Raw genomic sequence first — 14,407 nt, forward strand, 5'->3', positions numbered from 1 at the left:
CTCAGTTTGAATTGCAAATTCTTGTTACCTGTTTTCATAATTTTTATATAAAATCTGGGGATCGTTCATGTACCACTTGAATGAGATTAAGTTTATCTCATCACAAACCTAGTACTTTTATGAGATTCTATCTGTGCATCGTGCATGAAACCGAGACATGTAAGTTTACTTGCTGAAAAAAAATGATGATCCAGTGGCTCAGGTGGGTTAGTGCATGGATTAGAGTACCTTAGATGTCTTATAGGTAACTAAATAGTTTTAGTGTCTGCTAACAGGTTGACACATTTTGCATTATCCCAGACATGTATACATATTTTCCAATTTTCATTTATTACTTTGCATTTTTTCATTCTTTATTTAAATTATTCCATTTAATTGATATTAACCTTAATCTCACTGATATTTTTGGTGAGATCACAGCTTAATTTTGAAACAACGCTGCAGTTTTTGTCACCAGACTGGAGGTAGTTTCAGAAATTTTGTGTAAGTACTACCATTATACTCTTTTTATTCTCCATTACTATTATAACAATCAGATGGGTTGTGTATTTGGCATTTAATTTTTTTTTTAGGTAAATTTTGTGATGTAAAATTTAGAGTTGATTCAAAATTACTTATAACTTTCCGGCATTTTAGGAGTAATTTGATTTGTAATTCTCGAACCTTTTAAATTCAGACAAAGTGCAGATTAATGGTGAGTTAAGTTATTAATTTTTAAAATTGCTCATGTATACAGTGGGCCCCCCGTATTCGTGCTCTCCGGATTCGCGGACTCACACATTCGCGGATTTCTCTCGGGAACATTTCCCCGCATTATTCGCAGAAAATTCGCGGTATTTTTCTATGAGAAATATCCACAAATTCCTGGTTTTTTTTATCAATTTTATCATAAAATGCACTTTTTGTGATAAAACTATTAAAAAACAGAGTATGAAAATTTTTAGTGGTTTTTCTTGAGTTTTAACTAACAAAATAGGCTGTTTTTAGCTTTTTTATAGGGGTTCCAAACATTTGCGGGTTCTAACTATTCATGGGGGGGTCTGGTACGCATCCCCCGCGAATACGGGGGGACCACTGTATAAGAATGTGGGTGTAAAGGGTGTTCTGATGATGTTGCTGTACACGTGACCAATACAAGTAAATAGATCCACTTTGATTTGGTTTCATGAACAAAATGAAGATATTCCTGCCATGCAATGGAATGGAAACTAATGAAAGGAAACTACTCATCAGTGTAGTGAATCAAATAGAATTCAGCCATTCAAACTTCACCTGTAATTCCTGTGGTGTATATAGGGTCATGATCTGCCCGTTAGCCTTTATTTACTACAAGACATTCTGTTTAGTTTTGGTAAGAACAAAATTTATACATTAAGTAGATTACACTAGCTGAGTTGTGTGCTTTTTTGGAATGGAAATTAGTTGTACAGAAAAGAAAATAAGCTATATTTGTAATTGTGCTTGAACATTTTGTGTGAAATTCATAAAAAACATAGTTTGAGTTGTTCTTATTTACAATTGGTTACATTTTTTGTTAAGTTCAATGAACTTTTGCGGTTAGAACTTGTTTGGGCATTTAGTATCAGATTGAGCTTTTGATTTAAGCAGATAAAGACCATCCATAACATTGCTGAACTCCTCAGTCTGATTTCCATTTTGTTTTGCAATATTTTTGTTTTTGTTTTATTTTGTGAAGTGTACATTGGTGTCTTAACTAGCAAGGGCTTTGCCTAGCTGACATTTTGGTTTAGTTAGCGAATAATTGTTTTCTTCACACTCATGATTTAGGAGCTTTCATATATTTTGTGATATTTACTTGCATCATTTATTAGGAATTGCTCAACAGTAGGTTCGCCTTACTTAGTCATTGTATCCAGTCCATACCCGCCCATTCGCAGATTTTCCTGTGGAACATACGTCCACATTATTCGTGGAAAATTTTACGGGATTCATGGGGAATACATAGGGACCACAACCCCCCATAAATAGCTAAGATCTGCAAAAACTTGCCACCCCTCAAAATATGCTTATAATTCAACACTGCTGTATCCAGCAAAGAATAATAACACCAAATTGGATCAAACAGCTAAGTTAAAACCATCACAAGCTGTAAAAATGGCCCACATAAAGTAAAGTAGGAAGGCTTATAAATTCATTAGGAAGGCAAAACTTAGACAAATATAGAACTGCACTTAGAGAAAGTGAAAATATAAAGGCATTTTGCACATAACCAGTAAAAAACCAATGAATACAATAGGGCTCTTACAAGATGAATAATGGCAATAGATTTAGTAGTAACACTAGTATGGCAGATCCACCAAATACTTTTCCAGCGTAAATATCAAGGAAGACATCTCAGGAATGCCTAGTGTCCCTGGAACTTAGCAAGGAAAATCATTAACATAAAGGGTGCATTTGACTGACCAATCAATACATTTGATCCCGGGGATTTGCGGGCGATAGGAACCATAACCCGCCCCCCTCGAATACCCCTCCTTGAATAGCTAAATTCCGCTAATACTTGACATCCCTCTTGAAATACTTATAGTTTTATCATGAAAAATTTATTCAGTCATGAAACTTGAAAGTACAGTAATTAGTGAATATTTCTCTGAAAAATTCAATAAATAAGCAAATTTTCCACGAATAATGTGGATATACCTACATGTGATAGAAAAATCCATGAGTAATAGGTGAACCCGCAAATCCAGAACCACGAATAGGCGTGGTCGATGGTATTCGTGGAATTTTTCAGATAAATATTTACTAATTATAGTGTATTTTCATATTGCTTTTGTGACAAAATACATTTTTCATGAGAAAACTTTTAAAATGGCAGGTATAAGCATTTTTAGAGGGGTTTTTGGTGTTTTAACTATTAAAGTAGGCAGTTATAAGCATTTTTAGAGGTGTGTCAAGTATTTATTGATTTTAGCTATTCGTGGAGGGTTGTGGTCCCTCTCCCCCGCAAATCCCCAGGGGTCAACTGCATAGTTACTGGTCAGTCAGGTGCAATCTTTATACAGGCAGTCCCCGGGTTACGATGGGGGTTCCGTTCTTGAGACACGTCGTAAGCCGAAAATCGTCGTAAGCTGGAACATCGTCAAAAATCCTAAGAAAACCTTACTTTTAAGGCTTTGGGTGCATTGAAAACTATGTAAACTGCATTCTTATTGCATTTTCCATCTAAAAAACCCTTCAAATATTGATTATTTTGCATTTTTGGTGTCATATTTCATCTGCCAGAAGAGCATTGTAGGCGTTGTAACCCTGGAAATAATTTCTGATAAATATAAATTGAAAAGCGCCTTAACCTCGGAACGTCGTAAGCCGAACCTGTCGTAACCCAGTGACTGCCTGTATTAATCATTGTTCTTGGTGTGTTGCAGGGACACTAGGCATTTCTGAGATGTCTTCTTTAATATTCATGCTGGAAAAGTATTTGGTGGATCTGCTATACCAGTGTCACTACTACTAATAATGTCCCCACATTTCATCTTGTAAGAGCCTATTGCACTCTTCATTGGTTTTTGATGTCATGTGCAAAATATGCCTTTAAATTTTCACTTGCTCTAGCTGCAATTCTATACATATTTGTCTTCCTAATGAATTTATCTACTGAACTACTTTATTTTACGTGGTTGTGTACCTTTTGTGAGTCTGATTGTCCTATATCCCTACTAAACCATCTTGGCTGTTTGATCCAATTTGGTATAGTAATTCTCCTCTGGATGCAGCAGTGTTGAATTGCCACATTTTTCCCTGCTTCCAAGTATTTGCCCTTACCTTGCAACATTCATTTTATGTCTAAGTCTTCGTTTTACTGGAATCAGTAACCCCTAACATAGAGTAGTACAACTCTCTTCCTACTGTATGAGTTGTGAACTTTTTAAATCCATGATTTTGTAATGCCAACTGTTACTGACTTCTCAGTTTTCCTTAGGGAACCTATGAATGAGTTCTTGGGGGTTCCATCTTCTATGTATCTGGAGCCTTGAGGAGATGGCAGGTTGTCCTAACAGACCCCTAGGCATTGCTCTTGTCAGTGCTCACCACATTCGTGACTCAAGTGTTTTCTAAAATTATTTGGAGAGAGAGAGAGAGAGAGAGAGAGAGGAGAGAAGAAGAGAGGAGAGAGAGAAGAGATAGAGAGAGAGAGAGAGAGAGAGAGAGAGAGAGAGAGAGAGAGAGAGAGAGAGAGAGAGAGAATGAATGTGCACTGCATGATGACTTTGTACTGCAACCTGCTCTAACTACAGTACAGAGGTCTTCCTGCCATACCACATAAAATCCAATCTTGCTTCAGCAAAGGTTGTTATTTTTCACCTTTTCCCAGAATGTGGCCTTTGAATTTGGGTAACATTTTGCTTTAGTTTAACTAATATTGTTAATGATTATGCATTTTGTATTTAAATCTTGATCTAAGTCAGAACTTTCACTAAATTAATCAGCCTTTAAAGTTTTCATTTTTTGTCTAGCCACTAAAGTATCTTTCATTTGTTCAGCAAATAACTAAATTTAGATATTAATCTATATAAAGTGCACCTAAACAGCTTTTTTTAGCATTTATTTGTGTCGAAACATTCAGTGATGATGACTGCTTACTATTATGTTTAAATATTTATACCACAAACTTTCATCACCTTAAGTGATGATTTTGTTTATTTTTTCAGTGTATGTCAGCTAATGTAGTTTGTCAGGGTAGTTTAAGCAAACTAACAAGTTATTTCTAGACTCAACGGATATAATTTAGAGGTTAATATGGACCAAGGTATAGCTACACGTTGGACATCTGAGTGGGAAAGGAGGACAATGAATGAAAAGCAAGTTATCAATGCAGCTGGCGGCTGTAGGGAGGGATACTACAAAGGATCTTTCAAGCTGAATGCTTGCCGCACTGTAAGTACATAATGCATTGTTGAAGGTAGTACTCCTTTAGACAGAATTTTGTAGTAGAACCCTGTGGTAAAAATCAGGAATGATAAAGAATATAGAATCACTCAAGTATGAACAAAACTTAGGAGCAATGCAGCTACACGTCAGGTGTGCAATATTAATAAACATTGGATGAATGAATATTAACACATTAATAGCACATCAATAAGGAAATAAAATAATTCAATTGAAAAAGAGAACCTTTATGGACAAATATTTATATTAGTTTTAAAACAGAACCTTATGGACAAATATTTACATTTAGTTTTACAATGCATGCATTCTTTCTACAAATTTTTGAAAATATCTTTAGCCACCCTTTCACTGGATTTCAAGTTCTTATCTGGAGAATGTCTCTTGTCATGTTCCAGTTGTTTTTGTTTTTTAATGTTCCCACCAATTATATTCATCATATCTTGCTTCATTTTATTTCTTGCTCCTCTACCTTTTTCATATTTAGACTGAGACACAGAATTTGAACCATCTGAATTTGACTGAAAATCAGTTGGACTGCTTTTAAAGCCACCAAAATGAGGTGCAGATTCTCTTGAATGTAAGCTAGCTTTATTGTAGGGTAGGGACTGCTTTTGTGGTCTTTTAACATCACTGTTGAATGAAACTCTTCCATATTTAATATTCAATGTTCTTGAATTATTCTGTTTGCTTCCAGGAATTTCATCATTTACTTTTATAAATTTCAAGCTTGAATTATTAGATTCTATTCCAAAGTTCCTTGGGTTGGCAAAGTAAGGTTTTGGTTTATCTTCCTCCAAGCATTTAAAGGCAACGTCACTTACAAGATCTTTTGGGTGAACCCCTTTGTGCTTCTGTTGGTCTGCATGAAGACACAACCATGTATGGGGTACCTCGAAAGACTCTCTAATTGATCCATCATTGTAGGGAATGTGCCAATCCACTGCATCATGCTGCTGTGCAAGAGTTCTGAATTTTGGAGGTGGCTGTAAAGGTAAAGTAACGCTATTAATTTTATCACAATTATTTCTTGTAGAAACAAAAATTTAATATTGGGGAAAGGCTCTAGATAAAGAGAGGACAGATATTACTTTTAGGTAACAGCAACTATTTTGTGCAAGGGCTACCAAGAAAATGACAAATTAATTTGTATTTGTTCTTAAGGGAATACAAACCAACCCCTTTTATATAGTAGTATCTTTCAATACAAGCTGAAAACTGGTCAAAAACTTCGTAACAAGGTAGTTAACCAGGTGATTAATAGAGAATGAGGGATTGTAGGAGAATCCCTCACTCACCAACTGTCACATTTACTTTTTCTTTCAGCCATGGTAAAATACAAATGTGATGCAATCTTCTCTCCTGGCTGCCAGTTGAAAGCTTGGAATGTGGAGTGTCCTCAGTGCCTTGCCTTTGTGTTGTATTCTTGTTTCTTAATCATTACAGATAAAAAATGTGAACATCAGTGTGAGGGATGTGACCACCCCTTAAGGGGTTAGTGCCTTCATTATTTAGGTTCTTTGCAGCATGCCTTGGCCCTTAACTGCAACCCCTTTCATTCCATTTACTGTACCTCCTTCATATTCTCTTTTTTCCATCTTACTTTTTACCCTCTCTTAACAATTGATTAATAGTGCAAATGTTTTCCTCCTGTTACACCTTTCAAACCTTGCACTGTCAATATCCGTTTCAGGACAAGGAAGCTACTTGTCTGTTGTTGGATGTATCTGTCACTTGAGTGACAAATGACCTCCCTCTAGTTCATTCTCAGCTTCAGATGAAAGGAATGCGTGTCTGTGGCATGGCTCCAGACTGTCGTGTAGCTTCACCTACCTGTGAACATGTTAACCCTTAACCGCTGAGCCGGTATTTCCGAAAGTGTCTCCTGTATGCCGGCGGCGTTCGCGAGTGAGCGCCAAAGCGGAAAAAAAGTGTTTTTAAAAAAATCACAGCACGCTTAATTTTCAAGATTAAGAGTTCATTTTTGGCTCCTTTTGTCATTGCCTAAAGTTTAGTATGCAACCATCAGAAATGAAAAAAAAAAAATCCTTATCATATAAAAATATTGGAATATATGACAGCGCAAAAAAAAATTTCATATATAATTTATACAAATCGCGCTGTGAGCAAAATGGTTAAAGCTAATGAGTTAATTATTTTTTCGTTGTATTGTACACTAAATTGCGATGATTTTGGTATATAAGAAATTGTAAAACGATCAAAGCAACACAGAGACAATATTATCACAATATGATGCATGAATTCGTAACGCGCATACGTAAAAAAAAAAAAAAGTTGTTTTCAAAAATTCACCATTAATCGAAATATTGTGCTAGACTTCCCGTTTGTTGCAAAATGAAGGTAATTGATTTAATATTACTAGACTGTAAGGGTTGTAGCTTACAATTGCAGTTTTTGAACATTTAAGTCAAGTTAAAGTTGACCGAAGGTCGAATTTTTTCTATTTATCGACATTTATATGAAAATATTTCAAAACTGATATAAACTACAACCATGGTTGTTTTTTGTTGTATTCTACACGAAATTGCACACATTTTCATATATAAAATTTATGTAACGGCTAATATAAAACGGTGCAAACAATACGACAATCGGACGAAAAAATTTCTGATATTTTCGGAAGAGTTACCACGGACGTAAGGAAAACGTTTTTTTCATAAATTCACCATAAATCGAAATATTGTGCTAGAGACTTCTAATTTGTTGCCAAATAAAGTTAAATGATTGAATATTACTAGAATGTAAGAGTTTTAAGCTTACAATTGCGTTTTTCGACCATTTCGGTAGTTAAAGTTGACCGAAGGTTGACATTTTGGCACATCGTTATTTATATGAAAATATTTCAAAACTGATAAAAGCTACAATAATGGGTTGTTTATTGTTGTATTCTACATGAAATTGCACACATTTTCATATATAAAACTTTGTAACGGCTAATATAAAACTGCGCAAACATTACGACAATCGGATGACAAAATTTCTGATTTTTTTGGCAGTTACCGCGCAGATGTAGGAAAGTTTTTTCTAAAATTCATCATAAATCGAAATATTGTGCTAGAGACTTCCAATTTGTTGCAAAATGAAGGTAAATGATTGACTATTACTAGAATGTAATAGTTTTAGCTTACAATTGCGATTTTCGACCATTTCAGTAGAGTCCCAGCATCCCTCAAGGTGCATGATTCAGAAGTTTTCGCCAAGTAGGCCTATAACTATTTTTCCACGAATTAAAAAAAAAAATTTTTTGCATCGACGTTTCGTACGTCAATTCGGCACCCAACAGACAATTTGTTCCAATAAGTATACAAACCCTTGGTCCTTTCTTTAACAATAGGAAGGTACTAAGCGGCAGCTGAACCGGTCGTAAGCTTCGAACAAGGGGGTTTGGTAGTTAACTACTTGTCCGGCAGTTGGTGGTCAGCTCGACTGCGAGGAGAGGAGTCACTTTGCTTTCGGCCGCGCTAGTGGAATGGACGTGCTTAGCAGCTCGTCTCTCTGCCCACTTCTGTCGTATGCTTGGTTTGCTTCACTGCATGAAGACTGTTGCTTTTCCTTTTACTGTGTGCTAGTGCAAAGGATATAAGTAAGTACGTGTGTTTTTTTATTCATACAGTGCTTCATTGTTATGGATATGGAACCACGAGAGCCGGAGAAACCCCCTCGCCCCCCCCATCAGCTGCAAATTGTGCCCTGGTGTGGAGGGCCATAAGTGTGGGGCCTTCCGATCATCTGTAGAGGTTGATCCTCTCACACAAAGACATGTGATACTTGTATTTTTTGGTCGGAGGAGCAGTGGGAGCACTATGGGGGAAAGAAGAAGCCCCTTTCGGGGGAAATTTCTCACTTCTCTCGATCAGTCGAGCGTGGGGGGGGGGTGGGGGCGAGATACCCCGGCATCCAGTTGTACTCGGGGTCCTCCGTTTGCTCAAGGTGGGAACTGTGTTGGAGGTGCCTATTCTCATGATGGTTCTAGAATCGGCAGGAGTGTTGTGGAACTTGACAGGCGCCGATGTGACGTGAGGAACGCCGCGATTTCTGATGCAATACATTGTCGAGAAACTTCTAAATCATTCCCGTCGTCTTGGGAGACTGTTACGTCGCCGTAGGCCCCGCCCCCAGGATGCCTTATAAATACGACAGACGAAGTAGGAGAAGGCAGATCATCAGTTAGTCACAGAGTAAGAGATCATCAGTTAGTCACAGAGTAAGAGATCATTAGTTAGTCAGAGAGTAAGAGATCATCAGTAAGAGCCACAGATCAGATTAATCTGATCAGCAGCAGAGATCGTCAGAGAGAGACAAGAGAAGAAGGAACCAACGAAGAATCAGAGAGAAAAGGGCGCTCGAGAATTGGTCGAATTCGGGTCAAGTCGTCTTCAGGAGTGGACAACCGAGTTATTTCGATGTTGAGCCAGACTTGAGAAGAAACGTCCTGCTAGAGGTTTTGGGGAGTTCCTACCCTTCAAGTATCAAAAGCAGACATTATTTTCTGCAATACGGAGGCAAGAAGGCATCTACAATTAGAGTTCTCCTTTTGTGAAGCCATCGTTTCGAGTTGCAAAACTGGTCGGCAAGTACTTTCATTACCTCACTGTTCCCCCAGTTCATGCAGTGTAAGATTTTACCTTTTTTTATGTAAATAGGAGACACCATTCTGCATTTATCTTTGTTAGTAGGCTTGTAAATACGTAAACCTTTGTTGTGTTAGTGTTTCTTTCTATATTCGTATCCCCAGTTTCAACTGTTGGTGTTGAATTCTTTTTGTTTATAATAATATTGAACCTGAAGCGGACCTCTCTCGGTTTGTAACATTGTGGCGACCCTGGCCAGTAATATTCAGCTTTAAGTTTGAAACAGGGAGAATATAGAAAGAACCACAATGAGTGCGATGGTGAAAGAGTTTATTGAGTAGGGTAAACTACTAGGTCTAGAGGGGAATGATTTCCGTGATAGGTCTAGAGGGGAATGATCTCCACGAGTATGTCGAGAAGAAAGAAAGAGAAAAGTATGAGAGAGATGAAAGAGTGGCTGAGAGAGAAGTAATGAAAATGCAGCAAGAGAGAGAAATATGATATTGTTAGAATACAATAAAGTTTTGTACATACTTACCCGGCAGATATATACTTAGCTTATGTCTCTGACGTCCGACAGAAATTCGAATTTCGCGGCACACGCTGCAGGTAGGTCAGGTGATCTACCCCCCTGCCAGCTGGGTGGGTGGCAGGAATAGGAACCGTTCCCGTTCTAGAACCAGATTTTCTCTTCCACCTGTCTCCTGAGGGGAGGCTGGGTGGGCCATTCATCGTATATATCTGCCGGGTAAGTATGTACAAAACTTTATTGTATTCTAACAATATCATTTTGTACATGCAACTCCCCCGGCAGATATATACTTAGCTGATTGACACCCTTGGTGGTGGGTAAGAGACAACTATTTACTGAATAGACAGGTAAACAACATACGTTGTAGGTAATAAATAAATAAAACCTTGGTTCCTACTTGTTCAGGCGGAAGATTCCATGGCTAATGCCTAGGAATCTGCTTCGCCTCAAGAGCCTCAGCGAGGATGTGACCTATGGTTAAGAGTTCTTGTGGGTCTGTCGATGGGGTCTTATCCATTTACTCGACAGAGCCTCTTACATGACAATATGCCTATGCCTAGTGGCATAATTAAGGAGCACAACACCGATCCCGATCACCTGATCCTAACACGAGGGTTAGTGCTTAAGTTGAAAAGAGTTATCCCCAAACTCCTTTCAAACAACCCAAAGAAAAAACACGACGTTAACTAAAATTTAACTCACTAGTTAAGGATCAGTATCGGCTCCCTATCCCAGCAATGTATCCGCAGACACGTATCAACCAAGAGAGAAGGATCTCTCGTAGGTTATCTGACATCCTTCGGATATGGGAAGTCAACACAGAGTTGCATCTCCCGTATGATGACAGCTAATATGTCCTTATGACATATTGTTAAGGAAAGAACAAGAATACAGAAAAGCTCGCACTTCATGCGCTTTTAATTCTCAGCTGTTTGAAGGAATCATCAATGCACTTGTCAAGTGCTTAGGAGATCACATTGTCTCAAGAAGGCCCCCGGGCCAGGGCAATTTCTTTGATATAGATCTCTTCTGGGTGAAGCCTGGAGCCTGGCTAGCGCCTTGCGCCTGGCTGGAGCCTTGCGCCTGAATGGCGCCTAGAGCCTGGCTGGAGCCTTGCGCCTGGCTGGCGCCTGATTGGCTCCTCCCTCCTGGCTAGCGCCTCGCGCCTGGCTGGAGCCTTGCGTCTGGCTGGCGCCTTGCGCCTGGAGCTTGGCAGAAAGACTTCATGATTACTGTCTATGAGTCCTGCATGCCTCAAGAGTTTCAGCGAGGTAGGGACCTATGACTGACAAACCCTTCTGGATCATGTCAATGGGGGCTAGCCCGCTTACACGACAGAGCCTTCTCGGATCGTGCCAAGGTGGCTGACCCACTTACATGGCAGAGCCTTACCTGTATCATATCAATGGGGACTAGCCCTCTTACATGACAGAGCTTTAGGTTTCTCTTTACTGGAAGGAGCCTTGCGCCTGGATGGATCCTCAATCCTGACTGGAGGCCTAGCCTTGAAGGAGCCTGGCACCTGGATGGCGCCTGGCTGGCTCATGAGAGCCTGGCTGGCTTCCTAGAGCCTGGCTGCTCCTAGAGCCTGGCTGGCGCCTCGCGCCTGGCTTGGCTCCCCTCCACACTTGCTGGAGCTTCGAGCTTGGAAGAGTCTCTAGGCTTGTCTGGCGATGTCCACATCGGACACTCTTATTTCTGTCCGATTTGTTCGCCTCTGGCGCATTTGCGCCAGGTTTGGAGGCCCAGAGGCCCGTCCTTCTCAGTATCCGGCCATGACAGAGTTCCTTGGAACTGTCCGCCTCTGGCGTTTTTCGCCTGTATTGGCATTTGGCGCTTGGCTGGCGCTACATTGTCCGAAAGTCCTGAACAACCACATAGTTATCAGGAGACTGGAGAAGGGTGGAAGAAATTCTTCCCCCCTTTGAGCTTTTGGCCCCTGGCAAGGGGAGGTGATTTTAGTCAGCTACCACCAGTGACGACAGGATATCTAACAATACGAGAGAGAAGAGTCTTCCTCCGAGGAGGATCCTTCGTGAACACTTCTTTTGCTAACGAGATTCTCTTCTTACATGTTGATGAGGTTCCTCGTTGCAGAATCTTCCCTATCCTTGCCCGAAGGAAGGAAGGAGTCTGGAAGTCGAAGGAGAGACTGAGCTGAAATTGGGCGGAACCCTGATTTCTAGCTCTTATTGTATTCTTCTGAATACCTTCTGGAAGCATTTTGAGCCCTCATCGCACCAGAAGACTCTGTAGGCAAACGTTTAAACCATCTCTTCTTCTGTAGATGAATGTAAGTACCCTGCCTGGGCAACTAAAACATTCTATCTGAAAGCGTTGCGTCAGGAATAGAGGGATTTAGTTCTTTTGCCAGACATACTATGCTGGCAAGAACCCATTGCCGAGTCTCCATTGAATCTGATGCGAGATTCTAATGCACAAAAAATTCACTTGTCTTCTTGGTCGTTTAGGGCTAAGAGAAACAAAGAATTCCTTCATAAACTTCCTCAAAGAAGTTTGATGAGGAGCAGTTCCATTTTGTCGGAACACGGAATCTGTGGCCACAAAAAAAAATTCCATTCGAAGTACATGATATCCTACTCTTGTCGTATTGCGGTATCGTATAGATCCCGAAGATCTTAATCTGCTCTGTTAATCTCTAATTCCCCTTGTAGAGACAGTAGTATGCCTTTTACTGCGTTCTTTGATACAGATATATACATAGGTGATTCTTCCCTCTGAAAGTGAAGAAAAAACCTCGCTATGTGGTTCACAGAGGTATCGGAAGAGGACAGTTTCCTCTTCATTCCATCTAGCACGATCTGCAGCAATTCTATGTCTTAGCCATGACTATTGTCATTTACCTTGAAAAATCCTCTCATTCATGTCCACTTCTGGTCAGTCTGCACGTGGAAAGACTCAGAGTGGAGAGGTTTTTCAGGTCTATTTATAATAGATTCTGATAGAATATCCAGATACTCTTGGAAAAGCTTACGAAACATGCTGTGAGAAGAACGTGACTTCTGTGAATCCAACCTCTCTAAGGCCAAAATGAGGCATTCATCCTCTCTTCCTTTGACGCCCATTTATCTTATCTGTTAAGAATTTATAACTAGGGGAAAAAAGACTAAAGTTTATTCCCTTCTTTAAATTAAAGATGTCGTATATTGCTACCTCTCTTGGTTCGAGGAAAGGAAGCAGTCTATAGGAAGCCTGTTCGTCTTCTACCTTGCGAAGAGATCTATGAAGACTTTCCGCAGGTTCTCAAAACTCTTTTCAATAAATGTTAGACATACGTTAACAGTTATTATCTTCGATCGAGAAGGTTCTCACGGACATGCAAAATCTTGCATCGAACCTTTAAGGATCGTTTACGTTCCGTGTCTGTATTTCCCAAATAGGTTCTCTTTGTTAACAGCGAACAGGGGCGAAAAAAGAGATTCTCGATGCTCTTTGCGATATGAGAGAGTCGTGGAATTGGCCTAAGTGATTACAAAAAAATCATTTCATCATTCCTTGTAAGCGACCCCTTTCCGATTAAATGGGTAACGAAATCAGGAACGAATCTTGCCGTTACGAGCCTCCGAGAGGCTACTGGTTTGTTTGTATGGTGTTTTTACGTGACTTTTCCGAACCACGTCGAGAGTGAAACTTCTATCACCAAAAATCCACATCTCTCACTCCTCAATGGAATGGCCGAGAATCGAACCCGCCGACACCACCGAGGTGAGAAGCAAACACCAAACCAACCACTACTGGACTCTAAAACGAGAAAATATCTTGGATTGGTACTTCTGGCGCATTGCGCCAAGGCTGGCGCTTCTGACGCTTTTGCGCCAGGGCTGGCGCTTCCTTCTAGTTCTTTAAGGTTATGTGCCAGAACATCTGTGCCCTTATGGTACCCGACATCCTTCACGTGTTAATTCCGTTCTAGTAGGAAATGACATTTTTATAATAATATAAAGAGTTTCACTTATACTTACCCGGTGGTTACATATAGCTGACGTCAGGAGACGACAGCTATATGTAACCACCGGGTAAGTTATATAAGTGAAAAAACTTTTATATACGTAGTATAGTCCATTCAGGGAAACAACTTCTGTCACTAAGAGAATGTTTCCCATCCGACTCACCCATCTTCTCTTGAGCAATATCCGATTCTAAAAAGGTTGTGTGCGTTTCTCGAAAGGATGAGAGAATTATATTATTTCGTGCTCTGCCGTATTAGACTCCTTTATAATACTGTCACATTGTGGTAAACAGCATTAATCTAGGAAAACCTTTGTAAGGATACTAGGAATTCTGTAGTTAACCTCGGTATGCGCATAAGACTTGACCAATACCGTAGTCTTAAAGTGAATTCTCTTCTACTACA

At 39.6% G+C, this 14,407-nt stretch overlaps 1 protein-coding gene and 1 long non-coding RNA gene across 4 annotated transcripts in view; one reads left to right on the forward strand and one right to left on the reverse strand.

The window, feature by feature from the left end:
- The first annotated feature begins 4,147 nt into the window (after positions 1-4,147).
- Positions 4,148-14,407, forward strand: part of LOC135201000 (uncharacterized) — a 123,367-nt gene continuing 113,107 nt past the window's right edge. Inside the window, exons 1-2 of the long non-coding RNA XR_010311434.1 lie at positions 4,148-4,899; positions 5,836-5,902. This is a non-coding gene — a long non-coding RNA (uncharacterized LOC135201000). The remainder of the gene's footprint in view (positions 4,900-5,835; positions 5,903-14,407) is intronic.
- Positions 5,123-14,407, reverse strand: part of LOC135200988 (mitochondrial ribonuclease P catalytic subunit-like) — a 144,558-nt gene continuing 135,273 nt past the window's right edge. For all 3 annotated transcript variants that reach the window (XM_064229793.1, XM_064229801.1, XM_064229788.1), the window contains exon 10: positions 5,123-5,894. In XM_064229793.1, the coding sequence (XP_064085863.1) occupies positions 5,223-5,894 (672 nt within the window). In that variant the 3' untranslated portion in view covers positions 5,123-5,222. The remainder of the gene's footprint in view (positions 5,895-14,407) is intronic.

Source organism: Macrobrachium nipponense, chromosome 23, assembly GCF_015104395.2.
Source record: "Macrobrachium nipponense isolate FS-2020 chromosome 23, ASM1510439v2, whole genome shotgun sequence".
NCBI classification, from domain to species: domain Eukaryota; kingdom Metazoa; phylum Arthropoda; class Malacostraca; order Decapoda; family Palaemonidae; genus Macrobrachium; species Macrobrachium nipponense.